At 58.9% G+C, this 22,145-nt stretch overlaps 1 protein-coding gene and 1 long non-coding RNA gene across 2 annotated transcripts; one reads left to right on the top strand and one right to left on the bottom strand.

The window, feature by feature from the left end:
- Positions 1–3,752: 3,752 nt before the first annotated feature.
- Positions 3,753–15,136, top strand: PNPLA3 (patatin like domain 3, 1-acylglycerol-3-phosphate O-acyltransferase). Its single transcript, XM_079774588.1, has 9 exons — positions 3,753–4,068; positions 6,330–6,562; positions 7,200–7,265; positions 8,076–8,285; positions 10,693–10,753; positions 12,439–12,654; positions 13,498–13,630; positions 14,497–14,601; positions 15,007–15,136. Exons 1-9 carry the CDS (start codon positions 3,828–3,830, stop codon positions 15,020–15,022), a joined length of 1,281 nt encoding a protein of 426 aa, XP_079630714.1. The 5' UTR covers positions 3,753–3,827; the 3' UTR covers positions 15,023–15,136.
- A 1,141-nt stretch (positions 15,137–16,277) lies between these two features.
- LOC307101558 lies at positions 16,278–22,050 on the bottom strand. Its single transcript, XR_013813692.1, has 3 exons — positions 21,955–22,050; positions 16,998–17,176; positions 16,278–16,404 (listed from the first exon to the last, which is right to left on the bottom strand). It is a non-coding gene; the product is annotated as an uncharacterized lncRNA (long non-coding RNA).
- Between the last annotated feature and the right edge of the window lie 95 nt (positions 22,051–22,145).

The raw sequence follows: 22,145 nt of genomic DNA, 5'->3' as shown, positions 1-22,145 counted from the left end.
ATTCACTCACTCACTCATTCACTCATTCACTCACTCACTCACTCACTCCTTCACTCACTCACTCCTTCACTCACTCACTCATTCACTCATTCACTCACTCACTCACTCACTCACTCACTCCTTCACTCACTCACTCCTTCACTCACTCACTCACTCATTCACTCACTCACTCATTCACTCACTCACTCACTCACTCCTTCACTCACTCACTCATTCACTCCTTCACTCACTCACTCATTCACTCACTCACTCCTTCACTCACTCACTCACTCATTCACTCACTCATTCACTCATTCACTCACTCATTCACTCACTCATTCACTCACTCATTCACTCACTCACTCATTCACTCACTCACTCACTCATTCACTCACTCATTCACTCATTCACTCATTCACTCACTCACTCATTCGCTCACTCATTCACTCACTCATTCACTCACTCACTCACTCATTCACTCCTTCACTCACTCAGTCACTCACTCATTCACTCACTCGTTCACTCACTCATTCAATAAACACCGTTAGGGCCCCACTGCGGGGATGCAGTCCGGGCAGGAGAGAGAGCCCACCATCTCGGGCAGGCGAGACAATGGTCACTAGGAACATGGCCTCTGCATGTGGCCAGGAATGTCCGTCTGACTTCCCCATGGCTTGTCCATCTGACCTTCAAAGTTACGCAGTGCACGCTCTCCCAGCACGGCCAATGGGAGCAATGCTGTTTCCCAGGACGGCCGCAGGGAGCACATGCATGACAGAGGACTTCCGGGTCCTGTTGTGGGGACAGCACAAACCTGGGAGGGGCCTCATCTCTGAGGGCCAGTGCCCACGGGTGGGTTCCGGGGACCCGGATGGAGCAGGAGAGGCAGGAGTGAGTCACGTGAGTGGGTGGACATGTGGGATGTACTGAAGGCGAGGGGAACGGTCTCTTCCCTGTACTCTCTTTGTTGTTGCTGATCCTCAGCTGAGGGTAACTTTTCTGTTGATTTTCAGAGAGTGTAGAAGGGAGGGAAGGGGGAAAGAGACAGAGAGAGTGAGAAACATCTATGTGAGAGCGACACATCAACTGGTTGCCTCCTGGAGGTACCCCCTGGGGCAGGGAGAGAACCCGCAACCTAGGTACGTGCCCTTCACCAGGAATCGAACCCGAGACCCTGTGGTGCAGGGGATTACACTCTAACCAGAGTCACACCGCCAGGGCCCCTCTATGCCTTTATTTATTTTATTTTATTTTAAATCTTTATTGTTGAAAGTATTACATGTCTCCCTTTTCCCCGCTCATCTAGCCCTCCCTCATTCTCCATCCCTCTACTTTTTAAAATTCTTGACTAATTGACCCCTGAAGCAAAAGATAGATTTCTGAAAAAAAGCATAGAAATTATCTATAATAATAAAAGCATAATATGCTCATTAGACCTTCTGGACAAAGCCGGGGCTGCAAGAGAAGCCCGGGTCCCGGGTGCCGGAGGGAACCTGGTGTCGGCAGCTGGGGGAAGGAAGGCCTCCTCATGCACGAATTTCATGCATCGGGCCTCTAGTTTGGTATAAGCCTGACCTGACGCAGGAGCCTGCATAAGGAAATGACTCAGTGGGTGCTCTTATGCGGGTTGGGTGAAGGGTTGAAAGTTCTAGAAAAGTGTGACGGGACAGAGGCAATGAGGTCAGTGTGGGGACCTGGAGGAAGCATGACAAAACCTGTCCACTCTGATGCCTCTCTGTGGCTCTGCGTCTGGAGGCAAGTATGGCCTCGGGCCTGCAGAGGGCAGCACCTCTCACATCAGGGCCCATGACCTGCCCAGCGACTTGGCAGAGAGTCCTGCCCGCCCTGCCCTTTCAAAAGCCCTTCACCTTCAAATACCCAAGCGCCACGGGGCCGTCTTTGGGGTGGTGTGTCCTGAACCCCGTCAATACATGCAGTGGACTGAGAGGCAGCTGAACCAGGAAGGAGATTCCCACACAGGCTACCACCCGGTGACCCTTGAGGACGTTATGCTCAGTGACATCAGCCCGTCCCAGGAGGACCCATCCCGTGGGGTTCCACTTCTCTGCGGCCCCTGCAGGCGAGGAATTCAGAGACAGAAAGTAAATGCTGGCGCCGGGGGCTGGGCAGGCGGGAGGGGACTTAGTGTTTCATGGGGCAGAGTTTCTGTTCTGCAAGATGAAACAAATTCTCAATGGTGATGTGTGCACAACCTTGTGAATGCACTTATGCCCCTGGACTGTGCCTTTAAAAAAGGCTACCATGGCACACTGTGTGTGAGTTACAGCCAGGGCGGGAAGCTGGGCTGGGGAGGGGGCTGCAGGGGTGAGGTGAGGCTGGCACAGGGCTGCCCCTGGGGTGGGAAGGCTGGGCAAGGTGTGTGACTGTGGAAGGGCCAGCAGCCGGCCTGGGGCACTGAGGGGGGACAGTGACAGAACAAGACACGGCAGGGGGACAGAGAAGCCGAGGCCTCCCACAGGTGTGGGGTTTGGTTCCTGGGTGGAGGGTGCCTGCCCTCATTTTGCGGGACTGCGGGGAGGAAGTGGGTGGGCCCCCTGGAGCCCGTGGGCCCCGCTGAGCCAGCACAGTCTGAGCGGGCGCCTGTCTGCATGCACCGTCCCATCCAGGGGCCCGAGCCCGGTCCGCGCTCCCGCCTGCTGCCCTCTGAGAAGGCCCGGAGTCACCGGTTGTTCTATAAAGTCATCGCTCCCACTCCATTATGGTTTGAGTGGGCACCCCTTGGGGAAACCCAGGTCCTGCAGGCATCGGGATGCCACAGTTCGGTCAACCCGTCACTACACAAACTTAAAAGCGAAACTTTGAAATGGAAGCTTCGCTCCCTGTCCTTAAATGACAATCTCCACCACTTGCCATGCGTTGAGACATCACACACAACTGCAGGAAACCAGAGCAAAGCCATTGCACATGCCGCGCAGACGCGGGGCCAGCTGAAGGCCTGGGAAAAGGGGAATGACCACGTGTCGGGAAGATATTAAAGGCCTCGGTGGGCAACTGCTGCTTCCTCCCTGGCCTCGGGGTGAAGAGGAACTGCAGGGGGCGCTGTCACTTTCCAGGCCACCTCTGTCATTTGGAGTAGGGAAAACGCCCCACCTCCCTCAGGCGCAGGTCGGCCCCGCCCAGGCCCCGCCCCACATCCCATCTGCCCCTCTAGGCTCCGCCCCTCAGCCCAAATGCCCCTATAAGCCCCGCCCCACAGCCCTCTGCCCCTCCCAGGCTCCGCCCCTCAGCCCATCTGCCCCCATAAGCCCCGCCCCACAGCCCATCTGCCCCTCCCAGGCTCCGCCCCTCAGACCGTCTGCCCCTCCCAGGCCCCGCCCCACAGCCCATCTGCCCCTCCCAGGCCCCGCCCCACAGCCCGCCTACCCCTCTAGGTCCCGCCCCTCAGCCCGTCTGTCCCTCCTAGGCCCCGCCTCCCAGCCCGTCTGTCCCTCCTAGGCTCCGCCCCTCAGCCCGTCTGTCCCTCCCAGGCCCCGCCCCACAGCCCGCCTACCCCTCCTAGGCTCCGCCCCACAGCCCGTCTGCCCCTCCTAGACCCCGCCTCCCAGCCCGTCTCCCCCTCCTAGGCTCCGCCCCTCAGCCCATCTGCCCCTCCTAGGTCCCGCCTCCCAGCCCGTCTGCCCCTCCTAGGCCCCGCCCCTAAGTCCCGCCCCAAATCCTACCAGCCCAGGGGGTGCAATGACTGACGGGTAGGACCACCTGTCCGCCCGCCGGCTCCTTCACTTAGCCCGAGGGGGCGGAGCCAGGCGCGCTGACGTCACGCAGGGAACACCCGGGAGGCGGCTGGAAGGCCGCGCGCGGAGCGAGTTGGTGTGGTTAAGACTGAGTGAATGGCGGACCTTGGAACTCAGACCCCGCTCCCCGGACCCCGACCCGCCGCCGCTATGTGCGATTCCGATCGCGGCTGGAGCCTGTCCTTCGCGGGCTGCGGCTTCCTGGGCTTCTACCACCTCGGGGCGACCCGCTGCCTGAGCGAGCGCGCCCCGCACCTCCTCCGCGACGCGCGAATGTTCTTCGGGAGCTCAGCGGGGGCGCTGCACGGCGTCACCTTACTTGCCCGCATTCCCATAGGTACGTCCGGGGCTGCACGGGCTCCTTGCCTGGAGGGGGCGCCCCCAGGCCTGGGCTGCGGGCGACTCCTAAGGGTTGCGGGGTGCCCGGTGGATCCGAGTTTGGACACGAACACTGCAGGTACATCCGGGCGCCTCCGCAGACAGATGCCCCCTCCACTGCGTCCTCTCGCCTCGCGGGTGGGCCCTGTCGCCCAGTCTGGGAGGGGGGCGCGCGTTGGGAGCGGCTCTTCTGAGCGTGGGAATCCCGAGCGCCTCCCCTCCTCACCCCCTTCTTGAGCCGGGGCTTGAAGGAAGCCCTGTTCCCCAGGCCTGAGCTGGGTTTCCGGGGAATGCGACCCAGGAGGCAGAGGTGGAGCTGGTCCCAGTGGCCCCGCCGTCTCTGTTGGGTCTCGCTGAGCTGAGTGCCCACGGGTTGCTCTGGGTCTTACCAACCAGATGTGGGCTGTGGCCTGTGCCCCACGGTGGGCACCTGCTTTTGTTTGGGAACTGAAGGGACTGGAGACACCACCACCGACCATCTCTTCTCCCTCCTGCGCCTGCCCTGGAGAGTAGGGGGCGTTGGATGGTCTCAGGCAGCCGGCAACTCTTTGGAGTCCTGGAGACCAGCTGGTTTGGCGTTGAGGTGGGGGAAGGGGGGTGTGAAGGAGGGTTTGAAAGTTACCTCCTCTCCTTTCCAGTGATTCAGGCCCTCCCTGGGGGCTGGCGTGGGCCCCGGACCTCCCCACATCATGCTCACCCTCCGCACCCCACTCAGTGCCCTTTGAGTTTTGTCTGAATTAACGTCTGTGCATGTGGAAGCCAGTGGGGGTGGGGGTGGGGATGTGGGCTTGTGCCTAAAGGACTGGGGTGCAGCCTCCTCGGCTTGGGGTTCCCAGTCAGGGGGAAGAGCTGGGAGCAAGGGGTAGTGTGGAGCTGCTGGCACCCAAAGGTCCCCAGAAGGAAGATGATGCGCCTTCTCAGCCCGTTCACCTGGGTTCCTTAGGGACTCACTCTTGGCTGCAACCAGGGGCTGCTGGGTGGGGCACAGCCCGCAGGGCTGCCTCTGCTCTGGGGACCGGGAAGCCCTGCCAGGAGGCAGCCCTGCCACGGGGAGGGACCTGGGCTGAGTGGGAGGCAGGTTAGGAGCCGCCCTGCTGCCTTCTCCTTGCAGGGGGGGGAGGAGCAAAGGGCAGGGATGTGACCTCCAGGATGGCCGCCCCCCCCAGGCTATAGCCGTGCTAAAGCCAGTCCTTGTACCCCAAGGTGACCTGTAGCCAGCCACGGGGTTGAACGTTGAACTGGGGCAGTGACCCCAGGACCCGAATGAAGCGCAGAGCAGTGCCGGGGTTCGGGAGAGGCAGGACAGGCCGAGCCTGGGGCTGTGCCCGCAGCACGGGGGGGCAGGGACCCCCACGTCCCTGGAACGTGGGCTGGAGGTTTGGGCAGGAGCTGGTCCCCAGGTTCCTGCTTTGACCTCCTGCCTCGTGGGCGGGCCTCCAAGGAGCCTTTCCCGGGGGCTGTGACGTGGGCAGAGCTGCTGAGAGCGCATCCTACCCAGGCCGACCCGGCAGGGGAGCCTGGCCGCCCTGCCCGCTGGGTGCACATGGGCCCCTTCCGCCTGGGCTCAGGGGGCCACGCAGGTAGGGAGACACTGCCCCACACTGAAAACACACAGTCTCAGACTGAGAGGCAGTGAGGTGACTTCCCGAGGCTGCTGAGACCTGGAGGCAGGTGAGAGGTCGAGGCAGGTGAGAGGTGGAGGCAGGTGGTAAGTGGAGGCAGGTGAGAGGTGGAGGCAGGTGGGAAGTGGAGGCAGGTGAGAGCTGGAGGCAGGTGAAAGCTGGAGGCAGGTGGGAGGTGGAGGCTGGTGGGAGGTGGAGGCAGGGGAGAGGTGGAGGCAGGGGGGAGGTGGAGGCAGGTGGGAAGTAGAGGCAGGTGGGAGGGGGAGGCTGGTGAGAAATGGAGGCAGGTGGGAGGTGGAGGCTGGTGGGAGGTAGAGACTGGTGGGAGGTGGAGGCAGGGGGAGGTGGAGGCAGGCTTCCCGGCCTGGTGCCAGCCTGGTGTTCTCTGCCCCCTGGAGCGTCAGGCCTCCCTGGCTCTGGCTCTGTTTTTCATTAAGTCTGAGATCCCCTAAATACATCTCAATCTGACGACCCCATTTTAAGGACTCTGCAGCCATGCGAGAACACAGCTCCCTCCGCCCGGTTCCTGGTCTTGCCACAAACCGGTCCCTCTCCACGGTGGCACCTCCACCCCTTTGTGTGCTTGTCTGCCCCACAGACCGGACTCTGCAGGTCCTCACAGACCTTGTCCAGTCCGCCAGGAGCCGGACCCTGGGCATCCTCCACCCGTCCTTCAGCATCGTCAGGTTCTTCCACGAGTCCCTCCACAGACACCTCCCGGCCAACGTCCACCAGCTCATCTCGGGCAAAATGTGCATCTCGCTCACCCGAGTGTCCGACTGGCAAAACGTCCTGGTGTCCGACTTCCAGTCCAAAGACGAAGTTGTGGACGTAAGCAGGGCCTGTCTGGGTGCTGGCAAGTGAGAGGCTGTTTCATTTTGGGCGTCACACGGAGAGGCTGGTGCATAGAGCCAGCAGCATCTCAGCAGCCAGAACCATCTCTGAACCTTGTTTCTGGAAGTTTCTTCTAGACAGCCAGCACCTGTCCCCTCCCACAGGTGTTCCTCTGTACGTCAGTGTTGGGTGCTGCTTAATGCTCTCCAGTGGGTGCTACGCCATTGTGGTCCCTGGACCCGCGTGGGCATCACCTGGGAGCCCGTGAGAACTGCAGTCTGAGGCCCCTCCCCCAGGCTGCTGCCTCAGAGTCCCGGGCTGGGGTCCAGGGCCAGCGCGTCAACCAGCTTGAGTCTGATCTAGTCCTTCCCAGTCAGTCATCGCATCCACAGCTCCAGGTCTGGTTTGCAATGGCCATTGAGACTCTCGTGGCAGCAGGGACATGTACTTGGGGCTGAAATACACTTGTGTAGGTTGGGTCATTGCTCATTCAACCCATTAAATAAAGTGCCTACTGTGCGCAAAGAGCGCTTTCAGACTAGCTCTTCTCACACAGAGAGAAGGCTCAGGGAGGCCGAGGGGAAGGAGGAGCTGACGGCTTTGCCTGTGGTTTCACTCCCTTTTGTCTTCACAGGCCTTGATCTGCTCCTCCTTCATCCCTTTCTTCTGTGGCTTAATCCCTCCGACCTTCAGAGGCGTGGTAAGTCTGCTTTTAAACTGCGTTTGCATAGCTCCTGCCTGCAGGGTGCTGGGCTCAGGCATCCAAACACAGGGCCTTCTGTCTCTCAGCTTTGAGACAGTGATTCCATAGCTGCTGCGTCTCCACCCTGCCCACCCCCAGCCCAACTAAGCTCACCAAGAATCCATTATCTTGCTTTTGGGAAGGTGAGCTGGTTCATGTCATCTTCACCAGAGCACCGAGGACAGGTGCCCTGTGGCCTAGTTAAAGAATAAGATAGTTAAGACTCAGCAACTCCCCTAAGTACAGCTTCATTCTCAAGGTGGAGGGTTTTTGTCCTCTCTGGGACTGACTGTCCTTTTGGCCCGGGGCTTGGGGCAGAGCTGCGACCGAGCTGTGGTTGAGTTCCATAACAGACCCTCTCTGCAGACATAGATGGCTGCTGGTGAGCCCCGCGCGGGCAGAGTCCGGGTGGTGTGTGCTCTGCAGGCCCTGGGCTGCGCGCTGGGCTGTGTGGCAGCAGGGGCAGCTCCCTCTAGGGTAGCCGTTATCCACTGGAGCTGATGGTACCCACCCGGGACAGCTGTCCAGTCTGCGGACAGTTGAGGATGTCACATCGGGGTAGGGCTCCTGGCATTGGTTTGACCCGTGCAGACTGTCCAGCTTGTACCAAACCTGCCTGCCCAGCCGAAAGTGTTGAAATAGGCTCCCCAAACCCGGTCCTCCCCTGGGTCAGCTGTGGTTTTGAGAAGCCTCTGCCCATAATCTGAGCACCAGGGAAACTCCTGCCCAGAGCCTGTGACAGGATGTGTTTCCTCTCTCCCTTACAAGCGGTACGTGGATGGAGGGTTTACTGACAGTGTACCCTGCTTTGATGACAAGGCGACCATCACCGTGTCCCCGTTCCTTGGGGAGCATGACATCTGTCCTAAGGTCAAGTCCACGAACTTCCTGTATGTGGACGTGTCCAAGCTCAGCCTCCGCTTCTGCTTAGAGAACGTCCACCTGATAAGCCAAGTAGTGTTCCCCCCGGATGTCAAGGTGAGTGGGGCTGTTTGTTCAGCTCTGTGCTCCGGTTTGCCTGGGGACCCACTAGTGTGGTTCACTACACAGACAAACCAAAGCAGACCCCTCAGTGGATAGGTGCCCGACTCTGATTGTGGGAATCATCTGGCGACATTTAAACTGTGCAGCAGATCTACCTAATACATAGTCACAAACCCAAACAGGCACCCAAAATGGAGAGATAAAAAAACAACCCCAATGAAAGGACAAGAGAATTCTCCAATAGCAGAGATAAATGAAATGGAGATAAGAAATCCATTTGAAATAGAGTTCAGAATAATGATAGTAAAGATGCTCAACAGCATGAGAAAAGATATAGTAAATATGAAAAAAGAACAGTCAGAAATAAAGATTGACATAGCACTAATAAAGAACACATTGGAAGGAATACACAGCAGGTTAGGGGAAGCTGAGGATGAGATCAGTGAATTAGAAGACAGGGTAGAAAAAAATCAATCAGAGAACCAAAAAGAAAAAACAATTAAAAAATAAGAGGACAGTTTAAGGGAGTTGTGGGACAACATGAAACGTAACAATGTTCGCATAATAGTTGTACCAGAAGGGGAAGAAAGTGAGAAAGGGATATAAAATGTGTTTGAAGAAATAATGGCAGAAAACTTCCCTATCCTGGGTGAAGGAAAAAGTCCCACAAGTTCAGGAGGCACAGAGAGTCCCAAGCAAGAACCCAAAAAGGCCCTGGCCTGGACACATCATAATTAAAATGCCAAAAATTAAAGAGAAAGAATCTTAAAGGCAGCAAGAGTAAAGCAATTTGTTACCCACAAAGTAGCTCCCATAAGGCTGTCAACTGATTCCTCATCAAAAACTCTACAGGCCAGAAGGGAATGGCAGAAGTACTCAAGGTAAAGAAAAGCAAGGATCTGAAACCAAGATTTCTATATCCAGCAAGGCTATCATTCAAAATAGACGGTGAAATAAACAGCTTCCCAGAAAAAAAAAAAAAAAAAGCCTAAAACAGTTTACCACTACCAAGCCAGCATTGCAAAAAATGTTCAAGGGACTGCGGTAATGAGAAGAAATAGAGAAACCTAGGCATACGGGATTAAAGTGGCAATAAATAAGTACCTGTCAATAATAACCTTAAATGTAAATGGATTAAATGCTCCAATCAAAAGGTGTAGGGTAGCTGAATGGATACAAAAGATGACCCAACTATATGCTGTCTACAAGAGACCCACCTCAGAACAAAAGACTCACATAAGATGAGAGTGAAGGTTTGGGAAAAATTTCCCATGCAAATATAAAAAAAAAAGAAAGAAAAGAAAAAGCTGGGGTGGCAATACTCCTATCTGACAAAATAGACTTCAAAATGTAAGCCATCATAAGAGACAACAAAAGTCACGACATAATACTAAGAGATATAACCCTGGTAAATATATATGCACCCAATATAGGAGCACCTAAATATGTAAAAAAGCTTCTAAAGGACTTTAAGGGTGAGATCGACAACAATACAGTTACAGTAGAGGACTTTAACACCCTGCTGATTTCACTGGATAGATCATCCAGACAAAAAATTAAGAAGGAAGCAGTGACTCCAAAGGACACACTGGATCAGATGGATTTAATTGACATTTATAGAACACTAGAGGCCCAGTGCACGAATTCATGCACCAGTGGGGTCCCTTGTCCTGGCCTGCGGGATCAGGCTGAAACCGGTTCTCCGACATCCCTCGAAGGGTCTAGATTGCAAGAGGGTGCAGACTAGGCCAAGGGACCCCACCGGTGCACGATCGGGGCTTGGGAGGGATGCGGGAGGTTGGCCAGCTAAGGAGGGACTGCGGGAGGGCTCCAGGGCATGTGTTGCTCAGGCCCAATTGGCGAGACCCCAGCAGCAAGCTAATCTACCGGTCAGAGCGTCTGCCCCCTGGTGGTCAGTGCATGTCATAGCTACTGGTCTGCGGGTTGACTGTCTACCCCCTGGTGGTCAGTGCACGTCATAGCGAGTGGTTGAGTGGCCTTAGCCTATCATTAGCATATTATGCTTTGATTGGTTGAACAGCCAACCAGACGACTGGACACTTAGCATATTAGGCTTTTATTCTATGGGATTTCACCCCAAAGCTGCAGTATATACATTCTTCTCAAGTGCACATGGGTCATTCTCAAAGATAGACCACATGTTAGGACACAAAACAAGTCTCTACATGTTCAAGACGATTGAAATCATATCAAGCATCTTCTCAGATCACCGTGTTAGGAAAGTAGAAACCAACTACTGTAAAAACAGCCCCAAACATTCAAACACAGAGAGGCCGTGCCTGGCCCGTGGAGGCAACTCAGCGTTTGAAGGGGTCTTCAGTTTAAGTGAGTGAGGCTTGGGGACACGGCCCGGGAGCTCACTCCCTTGCTTTGCTTACAGGAGCTTGGAGAGTTATTCCTACGAGGGTATTTAGACGCCGTCAGGTTCTTGGAGGAAAACGGTATGTACGGGCTGGGGGCAGAGGAGCGCTTTTTAAAAAATACGGTTTTATTGATTTCAGGGAGAGGGAGAGGGAGAGGGAGAGGGAGAGGGAGAGGGAGATAGAAACATCAATGATGAGAGAGAATCATTGATCGGCTGCCTCCTGTATGCCCCCTGCTGGGCATTGAGCCCGCAATTTGGGCATGTGTCCTGACAGGGAACAGAACCGTGCTCTCCTGGTTCATGGGTTGACGCTTACCACTGAGCCACACTGGCCAGGCCAGATGTGCCCTTTTCATCAGCTGTTTGTTAGCAGCCTTGGTGAGCCCCAGATGATGTGACATCACGTGGTGCTCTCCACCTTCACCATCTGTCGGGCTCAGCCCTCCAGTTAGCTCCGCTCCATAGGAACCCTCTGCCCCGTTTTACAGATGGGGAAATGGAGGCTTGGAGAGGTGAGCCAGGGACCACACTCCACTCCCTGAGGGGCAGAGCCGGGATCTGAACCCGCGATGTCCCTGCTGCAGGCGCTCTCCTTGCGCAGTGTCAGCTGTTAGTTTCACAAGGGCTTTCCCTGGCTTCTGGGTCTGGGCCCCGGGAGAGCAATGAGAAGGCTTTGGGGAGGCCACCTCCCTCCCTGGCCTGTTTCCACATCTGTATTGGGGGGAGTTGGGATTCAGGTATGTCCAGGTGATTCTTGGTCATTGTGAAGACGGGCTTGTGGCCCAGCGTTTGCACGCTCGGTGCTGGGTTTGGGTTCAAATATGTCAGCAGGTCCTCAGGCAGCTGGTCCCTGGGGTCATGCAGAGGACTCGTGGCGGGAGGGGGTGGGGGGCAGGTGATGACCTCTGGGAACACATCTGTACCTAGGGCAAGTGATGTTCCAGAGGGTGAGCAGCGTGTCTAAGGGAGGCCCCGGGAAAGATGTGGAGAAGCATAAATGGGAGGGGTAACCTGGGAGCACCGAGGGGCGACCAGGGGCAGCCCCTGGTCTTTGTAACCTGAGGATGGAGGCAACCGGTGAGCCAGGGCAGCCGGGGCCTCTGAAGCTACTGCCCCCTGCCGCCCCCCCCACCCCCCCGTGCGCTCCACCCTGTGCACCAATTCCAAGGGAGCTGGGAGCCCCTGTGGTGTTGGCTACTGCGCCCCAACTCCTGGGGCAGCGCCCCCCCCCCCCCCACTCCCGTGCTTATCCCGTGCCTAATACTGCTTTCAGGGTCGTGTGGTGGAAGAGGGCCATGACTGATGTCAGGCCTGGATTCAAATCGCGCTCTGCCACAGACGGGCTGTGTGGCTGTGGATGCGTCTCTTGACCCCTCTGTGCTTCCCATTCCTCAGCTGAAAAGGGCAGACGCTGATAAAAGGAGCAGTTGAATGGCTGCTGCAGGGCCTGGCTGGGAAGCCCCTAGTCAGGGCCGGGGACGCAGGCTTAAGGGGCAGTGCGGCACCGTTAGTACCAATGAGCTGCAGTCGTCTTTCCCTCCCACCCACAGGGGCTGTGCGGCCCACACGAGTGAGCGGCGGAGCCAGGAGCCCGGCTCCCTCCGCTGTGGCTTCAGAGCCCCATGCCGCCCCCTCCCTGTGAAGCCTGTTGCCCTCGTCCATCCCGCCGCTACGATCCCAGGCGGGCCGTGTCCGGTGGCTGCTGGCCTCCCTGTCATGGGCGGGTGTGTGAGTAATGACCCGTCTCCGTGCCCTGCGTAGGCATCTGTGACAGGCCCCATCCGAGCCCGAGTGTGCCCTCCGGAGCGCCCGAGTTCCTTCCGTTCTCCTGGGAAACCACGCGCCCTGAGGCTTCCCCCGGGGGGACTGCCTGGCAGAGGAGGCCTGAGGTGGCCGAGCTGCTGGACCACCTGCGTGTCCACCTCCTGCCCTGGGACGAGAGCATCCTGGAGACACTGTCGCCCACGCTCATCGCAGGTGACGCCTCTGGGCGGGTGGGGGCGCTGCTTTCTGCTGCTGAGACAGGAAAGGGTTTCTCTCCGGGTTGGGGGGGGAGGAGGGTGATGCTGCCACGGGGGGGGGGGAGAGGAGGGGGAGGTGAGGCCCCCTCCTGGCACCATCCCCCCACCCAGGCGCCTTGCTCAGCCTTCTTTCCCACGTGTGCATGGCCAGGAAGCACCACACTCCCGCTGAGCCCGTTCTGAGTTAAGCGGGCATGCTGCCAGTGCCTGGGGTCCGGGCACACCGGATTTGGGGGGCCCGAGGGTGGGCCCCTTCTTTCAGAACACCATTCTCTGCCTGTGCACCCGTCTCCAAGCCTTCTTTCTGGAGGAGCCTGTCTGGCTCCCCTCCCCCAAACCCACAGCTTTGAACTTGTCACTGAACGACGGTAGTGCATTCTATCATGTGGTCAGACACCAGAGGGACCCAGGAGTGCACAAACCAGACCCATTCGGGCGTTGGGAGAAATTCCAAGATAAACAAGACGCTGTTGCCCAGGTGGCTCCGATTTGAGGCGTCCTGAGGCCTTGACGAAGGGGAATCAGAAGCCAGGGCTCCAGGCAGAAGAGGGAATGCTGGGAAAGCCCGTGAGGCGGGCGGGGCTGCGGTCCGTGTCTCCTCCAGGGAGAGCCGCCCGTGGAACAGAGTTGTCCCGGGGCCTGGGCTGTCCCGGGGCTGATCTGGCCGCACTCCCTGCTGGATGGCGGGCGCCACGCTCCTGCTTCTCTGGCAGCAGGGAGTGCGTTTCACCGACATGCCAGGCAGCCTCTGGGGGAGGTCACACTGGTGGGAACACCCTCCCCCCTTGGTATCTTTCAGGACTGAGTGAGGCACTTAAACCGCGAGGTGGCTGCCTGAGCAAGATTTGCAGCTTCCTGCCGGTGAAGGTCATGTCTTACGTGATGCTGCCGTGTACGCTGCCCGTGGAGTCCGCGGTCGCGGTGGTGCAGAGGTGAGCGCTGTGGGCGGCGTTGTCTGCGCTGCGATCCTGGGCGTGTGTTTACTCAGCCTTCCTCAGATGGCCCTGGGTGTCTCCTTTCCTCTTAGTGAGTTAAGCCAGCCTGTCCTTAGTCCGTCTTTAGAGTCCAGCCCGTCCTTCAGCATCCAGCTCGGCTGCCCCACTCGGGGTGGACCTTTCCTGGTCCCCCCGCCCCAACGAAGTGGCCTCCTGTTCCCACCCCGCCTTGCCCTGCGTGGAGGTCCAGGCCTTTACCAGAGCCCCGGCGTGGGGGCCTTTTAGTGCCAGGGGCGGCGAGTCTGTGGAGGCCGTGGCCAGGCGTAGTCGGGCTAGAGGAGGGGATGGTGTCTCCACTCCAGGCTTCAGGCACCCTGAATCTGGGAAAACCAGGCTTCTCCTTGAATTCCCATGTTAACCCCTCGAGCTTTCCTGAATCCAGAGTGGCCTCACTTTGGTCCCTGGCCACTTGGCTCAGTGGTTAGAGCGAAGGGCCTAGGGTTCGAGTCCAGTTAAGGGCACATACCTCGTTTGCGGGATCCCCAGTGCATTGATATTTCTCAGTGTTTCAGTCTCCCCCCTCCCTTCCACACCCTGAAAATCAGTGGAAGGATGAACACACACACACACAGGCCTAAATCCACCGCGTGGGGATTTGTCCGATTGGAAGTAGAAGTTAGCCCGGCCGGCAGTCTAGCGGGACAAGGAGGATTGAAAGCTCGCTGCCTTTTGTCCAGCTTTTGTTTGGTTCTCTTAACTTTGACTTGTCTTCCTGCTGACACGGGGCGTGTGCGTGCGTGTGCGTTTGTGGGTGCATGCGTGCGTGCGCATGTGCGTGTCTGTGTCTGCTTTTATCCCTGCAGACTGGTGCTGTGGCTTCCCGACATTCCCGATGACGTCCAGTGGCTGCAGTCCGTAACTTCCCAGGTTTGTTCTCGCCTGGTGACGCATCTGCTCCCCGCGCTCAGGTAAATGATGGGTGTGGTCCGATGGGCCCCCTTTCATCCCATCAGGCCTCGTGGGCCATTCTAGAACCATGGTGGAGCACCCAGTAAGTGCATATCTTTCAGTGCGGGGGCGCGGTCTGGTGTGAGGCAGCCAGGAAGCCAGCGGTCCTGGTGCCGGTGCCGAATGCTCGCCACGCCCACCGGCACGGGCTGCGGGGCCCAGGGAGGCGGCGGGCAGGCCTCCGAACTGGACCCAGGTGTGATGGAGAGCTGAGCGGGGCAGAGGGTCAGGAGCATTGCTTTGCCTCTAGGAAGTAGCTCTGGGTGCCTCAGCACGGGGTGGGGCGGGGCATGCAGGGGGTGCCAGGCAGGGCTTCCGGGGGCCTGGTGGGGTGTCACGTTAATGCGATTCCTTTCTGACCTCAGACTTGCGGAATCCTAGGCTGGTGGTGGAACCCCGAAGTCCAGACGGAAACATGGCCTGGTGACGGGCTGCTCTCTGACATCTGTACCCTGATGCGCAGCAAGGAGGGCCTTGTTCTGGTTACGAGGGTTGGACCTTATCCTGACAATCGTGGGTCTTGGCTTTCTCATCTGCTCAACGGTGTCCTCGTACCTCCTCTTGGGGTGTCTGTGAGGCTTTGGGGACCCCTGGCACAGTACTGGACAGGGGGTGGGCACTCAGGAGGCGGGGCCTCCGTTGTTACTGTTACTGGCAGACATGAGGGGTGTAAAGTGGGGGGTGGCAGGACCCGGTTTGCACTGGGAATGAACACGGTGACCTTGTGGAGGAGGCTGGTCTTGGGCCCGAGTGGCGGCAGGCTCGCCAGCGAGAGGGCAGCCAGCCTGGCCCAGGCACGGACCGGGGCCTGGTCTCAGTACAACGTGGGATTGAGAGGGGTCCAGGGGCTCCAGGGCCCAGAGGAGGTGCCAGCGGCAGCCCTGGAGCCGCCGCAGCCTGAGGGAGGGGCCGCCGGTCAGAAGGAGGCGGCGGGGGCTGCGGGGCACCCTGCCCTACCCTGCGGGGAGCTGCTTTGTGGGGAGGAGGTCGATGGGCTCCGTCCTGCTGTGGAGGCCAGTGGGAGGTGCCCGGTGGCTGGGAGGGCCACAGGCTGGCGGGCCGGGTCAGGGACACTGGCCCAGCTCCGGGGTGGCAGGGGCTGTGTCCTCCGGAAGGGCACCAAGGTCAGGGCCTGTAGAACACGGTAGTGACTTATTTACCTTTTAGAACACCTTCTTGACGCTCACGTCATAGAGTTTTGTGAGACCTAAGGGAAGCTATCTGTCAGTTGAGCCGTGTATCAAGGGGATCAGGGACTGTTTATAGCAAAGCCTTTTTAAAAGTCCCGAACACAGACAGTCAGTGCCCTGGTCCCCAGGCAGGAGCCAGACTCCGCAGCTTGACCTCCTGTCTGCTGGCGCCTTCAACTTGGCTTCACACACACACACACACCCCGCCTCTGGCTTGCTTTCCTTTCTTCTCCGCTCCCCCCCACACACACCCTCACCCCTGACCTCAATGAGAAGCGGGCACAGACAGCTCCCTCCTCCCAGGGGGAACTAGCTGGCAGGCGCATGGCGCTACCCTCCGGGGAAACGTGGGTGTCGGTGGCTCTTACCCATGCGAGTATGACAAAGAACCGATGCTGAGGTCAGCCCCGGCGTTGGGACAGAGGCACCTCTCCCCTGCTTTGTAAGTGTCCCGAGCGAGTGGAGAACCGGCCAGTCCAGACGGGCACGTCTCGCAGGCACACCCTCTCACACGGCGGCGCTCCAGGGGTGATGCTGGGTGCGGCCCTCTCTCCAGATGTGATGAGCCGTGAACTGGGAGCGGGGTGACTTGTGGTGACACAGGGTCATTGCCCAGCACAGGGACCCGCCCCCCCAATCCCCGGGACTCCCCGCTGGCTCCTGTGTCTCCAGGCGAGGGAGTGCCCCTTAGGGAGGCAGGGGCTGGTGAGTGGTGGGCTCTCCCCCTCTCCCCCACCCGCCACCCGCCACCCGGGCTGCAGAACAAAGCAGCGCCCCTGTGCTGAGCTGGCGGGAGGCGGGAGGCGGGAGGCCACGCCTGCCACCCACCTGGACTCCTGTAACCCACCTCACACGACTCGGCTAGAACACACTAACAGTATTTTACAGTAACCACGTGTTTTCTTATAGACAGGTACGTGCATGGGTTTTGTGATCGTCATCAGGAACTAAATATGTTCAATGGCTGATAAAATCACATGAAACCTATTTTCTTTACACTTTTTTAAATCACTCGACCCTCTTACAATGAGCATGTTTTACCCATTTTTTAGAATGAGCTCTAAGACAAGGAAGTGCAGTGCCCCTTGGAAATGGCCAAGGATCCCCGGCCTGGCCTTCACTGCTCCCCCCCCCAGCCCCAGCCCCCAGCTCTGCCAGGGTCTCACCTGCGGGTGAAAACACCCTCCAGTCCCTCCTGCCTGGTCAGATCCGACTCCCCCTCTCCCTGGGGCACATGCAGGCTTGGAGTTCTCCGTCAGGCTTTATCCACGCGGAGTCGTTCAGTGGTCGCCAACCGGTGGTCCGTGAGGTCCGAAAGGTCGGCGCCCGCTGGTCCAGTTGACGCCTGGGAACAACAGCCTTACGTGGCGCACAGATGGCAGAGCCTGGCGCGGGGCCTGGGCCCAGTGTCGTTAAGGACAGTGTGGGTGTGGGTGTGAGTGTGAGATAGAAAAGACGGAAGGACATACACCCCATACTGTCCGTGGCTGTCCTTACGCCATTGTCTACAACTCTCGTGCTTACATGTGTTTTCCACATTTCTATGTGAACACGTATTTCTTTGGTCAGAAAAGAGCTCGCAATAAATGTGGCATTTTGAGTGCTCCCCCTCTTCTGTCCTTCCCAGACGCTGCGGCCGCTCTTCCTCACCGCGAGCTCCTCTGAAACGCCCCGTCTCCCCCCGAGGCGGCCCTGCGAGGCCAGGTGGCCTCCACGGCTCCTTCCTGGACGCTGGACCCCTATTGGGGTCCCTCTCCTTCCTCGGGGACCCCATACTCTGAAGGGGCTCCTCCTCCATACCGGGTGCTGGACCCTCCCCAAAGCTGATCCTGGGGGTGCAGGGGGAGGGGGAGAGCTTGGAGTGAGCAGGCCTTGTCTCCCGAGTCCTTGGCGCAGGTGAGGGTGGAGCTGCCTGCCCACCTACCTCCTGGCCACCCCTTGGCCGCATCCAACACACCCCACAGGACAGAGCTCAGCTCCCTGCTCTCAACGTCCAACTCACGAGCCAGGAGCTCCGCCTCCTCGTGGCCTCCGAGACGGTTTTCTCCGGGACCAGTGCAGCCACTACACTGCGTTCCCCCCGCTGCGGGGCGCGATCGGCATCTCACACAGAGATCTGGGATGCTGGCAGATGGCACTGGGGACGGGACCCGTTAGGACAGGCTGGGGGGCGCTACATTCCACAGGAGCCCCAAGGGGCCACTTCTCACTCCACATGCTCTCAGTCGTGACCACCAGCCTGAAGCCGTCCCCCCTGCGGAGGGTCACCTACGGCCATGGTGGGCGGGGAGGGATGGTTTGGTGCTGTTGACGCAAAAAACCACCGAGACCCGTAAAGAATTGTTGTGAGTTTATTTGAGCCAAACTGTCGACATATGCCAGGAAGCAGAACCTCAATGAACTGAGATGATGCTCTGGAGAATGGCAGGTTATATCTGTATTTATCCATTGCCATCAAAGGAGGGACATAGGTGGGTTACATGAAATCCACTGGTGATAGACTAGAGAGGCAGGAGAAAGCAGAGCGGGGAAACCCCTGGGGTTGGATAGAGTAAAATGATGGACACATACTTAGGTGGGTGCAGGAACAATTAACATGATAATGAAGGAATTTGTGGTCTCTGTCCTGGCGCCCAGCACATTAGGTTGTGCCCCAGGGGCTCCAGAAAAAGGGAAGTTACAAGTTACTCAGACATGTCAGGGGTGTGTTATCACAGATGCAAAAAGACAGACGGGCTCAGCTAAGGTAAAGGTTGACCTTGTCAGTGAAGATACCGGCCTAGGAGGTGACTACCCACCATCACTGCTTTTAAAGTTTAATTTCAGACCATCCTTTGTGGCTACTTTAGGTCTCTGAGTTTGCAAGACGGCCATGCAGGCCTCCCCTGAGCTGTCAGGTCAGCATGAGGCCCCTTCCGTCCACAGTGCTTACAGGTTTTCCTCCAGCTCACAGCGTATTGACCAAGCAAGTCATGTGGATGGGGCAGGGGGCAGGGAAACACAGTCTGCCTTTGCCCCAAAGAGGACCGGGAAAAGCTGGTGAAGCACTGAAGGCCACGTCAAGCCTCAAACCCCAAAAGGTCTCTGTGATGCAATCTATTCGGGAAATTCCGGGTTAAAGAGAGTGAGACAGGTACACGCACTGCGGGACGTCTCAGAGCCTTTTAACGATGCCTGTATAATGCAACTGTCAGAGACGAGGTTTGAGGGGGAAGCTGTGACTTTGTCTTCCTGATGTGTCCCCGGACCCAGTGCCTCGTATACAATAGGTTCTCAAATATTTGGCTCATGACCCCTGCCATCTGCAGGCCAACCTCCTGGCTGACCTTCGAGAAGAGGCTGACCCGAGAACCATGAGGGAGGAAACGCAGGCAGATCTGTATCGTTCCCCGATCACGGTGTGCAGGCCCCACGCTGTATCCCACTCAACCCCCCTACACCTCTAGGCCTTGGGAACTGCGCTCATGCTCACTTTACAGACGGGGAGACGGAGGGTGCGGGAGCCGCAGAATCAATTTCAAGGCAGCATCCAGTCTGGCCTGTGCTGACGGTTTGCGCCGTCTCCTAGGTTATTTACCGTTGGTGACCTCTGCCTTTTAAGTCTGAGCTGGGGGGCAGAGAGACCTCCAAAGCTTTACTTGGGGGGCCAGTGCCGGTTTCCTGGGTTCCAGGAGCTGCGCGTGTGGGTGCTGAGCCCAGGGCACTGTTTCTTCACGGGGCCCCCTGGTGGCTGCAGCCTGGTTAGTAGGCTCCACCCCCTCCGTTTACAATTACGGGGAAGCTTCTGAGCATCATCCCGGTTAGCCCAGGCCCCTGCCCAGTCCCCATTGTGTGGGCATTGCTCAGAGGAGCCAAGAATGTGAGCCCACAGCAGACTCCTGTGTTTGGCTCTCACCTGGATTTAGGGTGTCAGTTTCTCCAAGCCTGTTTCCTCTCCTATACAAGGCCACCCCACTGGGAGGGTTCAATATGACCCTTTGAGAAAAGCACGTAGCACCACGCGTGGCTCACGGCTGGAGACAGCCAGCGCTTGGTGGTGCCTTCTCTGGGCTGGGCACACACACTTTACATCTACTCACTGGCTGGACCTCCGAGCAGGGCTCCGAGGCGCATACTGTTACCACCCCCTGTCCAAAAGGGGAAACTGACCCAGAGAGGCACTGCCTCGGAGGCCCACAGCTCAGGGAGACACACGACTGAGCTGCAGTGACGTCATGAAGCTGCTCTTGTAACCAAATGGGGGCTAATCCGGCGTCTCTGATCTCCTGGCAAGTGGCTGTCCAAAATGGGCTGAAAAGCAGGGGATGCCCGGCCATTACTTCCCAGCGTGAAATATTTTTCGTAGAACCGGGAGAGTCCTTAGCAACCCCACCCCATTATTGTACAGGGGAGGAAACGGGCATGGGAGAGTCCTTAGCAACCCCACCCCACTTTTTACAGCGGAGAAAACGGGCACGTAGAGAGGCTGTGACCTGCCTGAGGTCACGCAGCTAATTATAGCCGTCCTCCCTCCAGCTCCAGCCCATGCCTTCCTCTGCCTCATGAGTCTGTGCCCAGGCCCAGAAGCTCCCCACCAGGCCTAGCGGGCCCCCCGCACCCCGCACTGTCCTTTCTTGGGAGGCTGTCCTGCCTGCCTGTATGCACCCGTTAACCTGTCCCACATCTCCTACTGCCACCCTGCCTCCCCTTCCCCTCCCCTCCCCCCTGCTGCCCTGCTCCTCCCCCCCCCTGCTGCCCTGCTCCTCCCCCCCCCTGCTGCCCTGCTCCTCCTCCCCGCACCCCTGCTCCTCCTCCCCCCTGCCACTCTGCTCTTCCTCCCCTCCCCTCTGCTGCCCTGCTCCTCCTCCCCCTGCTGCCCTGCTCCTCCTCCCCGCACCCCTGCTCCTCCTCCCCCCTGCCACTCTGCTCTTCCTCCCCGCCCCCTCTGCTGCCCTGCTCCTCCCCCCCCTGCTGCCCTGCTCCTCCTCCCCTCTCCCCTGCTCCTCCTCCCCGCCCCTCTGCTGCCCTGCTCCTCCTCCCCTCCCCCTGCTGCTCTGCTCCTCCTCCCCGCCCCCTCTGCTGCCCTGCTCCTCTTCCCTCCCCTCTGCTCCTCCTCCCCGCCCCCTCTGCTGCCCTGCTCCTCCTCCTCCCCTCCCCCCTGCTGCCCTGCTCCTCCTCCCCGCCCCCTCTGCTGCCCTGCTCCTCCAGGATTGCTGACCAGGTTCCGCATAAGCAGCTGAGCAGACCCATGTTTGCAAAGACCTTTGAAACTAGTGAGAAACACGCGGGAACAAAGGGTGTTTCCATGAGGGTTCTTACACCCAGTGGGCAGACTTACCTGGCTCTCCTTTAAAGTTCGGGTTCCCGGTGCCACGTCCCAGAGAGCCTGATTCAGGTCCGGGCTGAGGCCGGGAAGGCGCACCTTTAACAGCCCTCCCAGAGGGTCTCTGGCCTGGTCTCCAGGACCGAGAGGGACACCGCTGGGGAGGGAACGCTCTGACTGTGGGGTTGGGACCGACTCCCCTGGGCAGCGTGGCCGGGTGTGGGCTGGGCCTTGAGGGCTCCGTGGGCACCAAGGTATATGCTGAGCCAGCTGCCTGGGCACCAGGAATGCGCGGTGGACAGGACGGGATGGACTAGGGGGCGTCGCTCACTCCCTGCCCTTAACACGATGTGTGGCTCTTATTTCCCACAATATTTTCAGGGGGTGGCTGTTTCCAACGCCAGAATGAGGCCCAAGGCTCTCTTGCTCTTCACTGTGCACGGCCGCACGCGCACCCCTGGACGACCCTCTAACCTTTACCGGCTGCAGCGGAACGAACGGGGGCCGCTTACCCTCGGCTCAGCGCGCCCCGCGCAGGGCAGGGCCGTTCATTCCCTCTCCCCTGCAGGAGCCCTGATAACGCACTCCTGTGAGGCAGGTGTGACCATCACCTTCCTCTCGCCAACGGGGACGCCGAGCCTCAGGGGTTCAGGGACTTGCAAAGGTCCGTGCGGCCAGCAGCAGGGCGCAGGGCGACACTCCGGCCGCCGCTACCGGCCCAGCGAGGGGAGCCTGCGCGCTTCGCGTGCGCGGGGGACACCACCCCCTGGGCCCGGGGCAGGAGGCCGAGGAAGACCTGGGTGAAGCCCTGGCGCACCCACCAGCAGGTGCGGTCGCTCCGAGAGGCAACTCCGGACACCTGCCCTCGGCGGAGCCGCACGCAGACCCCCTGCATTCGAAGCACCTGCAGCTTCGCGGGCGGCCACAGACGCTCTGCGCCTGCGCATTCTCCAGGCCTCAGGGCTTCCCGGCGTCCACGTGCACATCCGGGTTACAGGCTCTTAAAGGACCA

Source organism: Cnephaeus nilssonii, assembly GCF_951640355.1.
Source record: "Cnephaeus nilssonii genome assembly, chromosome: 6".
In the NCBI taxonomy this organism is placed as follows: domain Eukaryota; kingdom Metazoa; phylum Chordata; class Mammalia; order Chiroptera; family Vespertilionidae; genus Cnephaeus; species Cnephaeus nilssonii.
The sequence above is the reverse complement of the archived record's forward strand: the minus strand, read 5'-3'. Positions and strand labels throughout refer to the sequence as shown.

Bases quoted from the DNA above. Each gene is read 5' to 3' on its own strand.
- PNPLA3 (XM_079774588.1), top strand. From the start codon at position 3,828: ATGGCGGACCTTGGAACTCAGACCCCGCTCCCCGGACCCCGACCCGCC. The intron at 6,563-7,199 runs GTAAGCAGGGCC...TTGTCTTCACAG, and splicing joins CCAAAGACGAAGTTGTGGAC to GCCTTGATCTGCTCCTCCTT. The intron at 13,631-14,496 runs GTGAGCGCTGTG...TTATCCCTGCAG, and splicing joins GCGGTCGCGGTGGTGCAGAG to ACTGGTGCTGTGGCTTCCCG.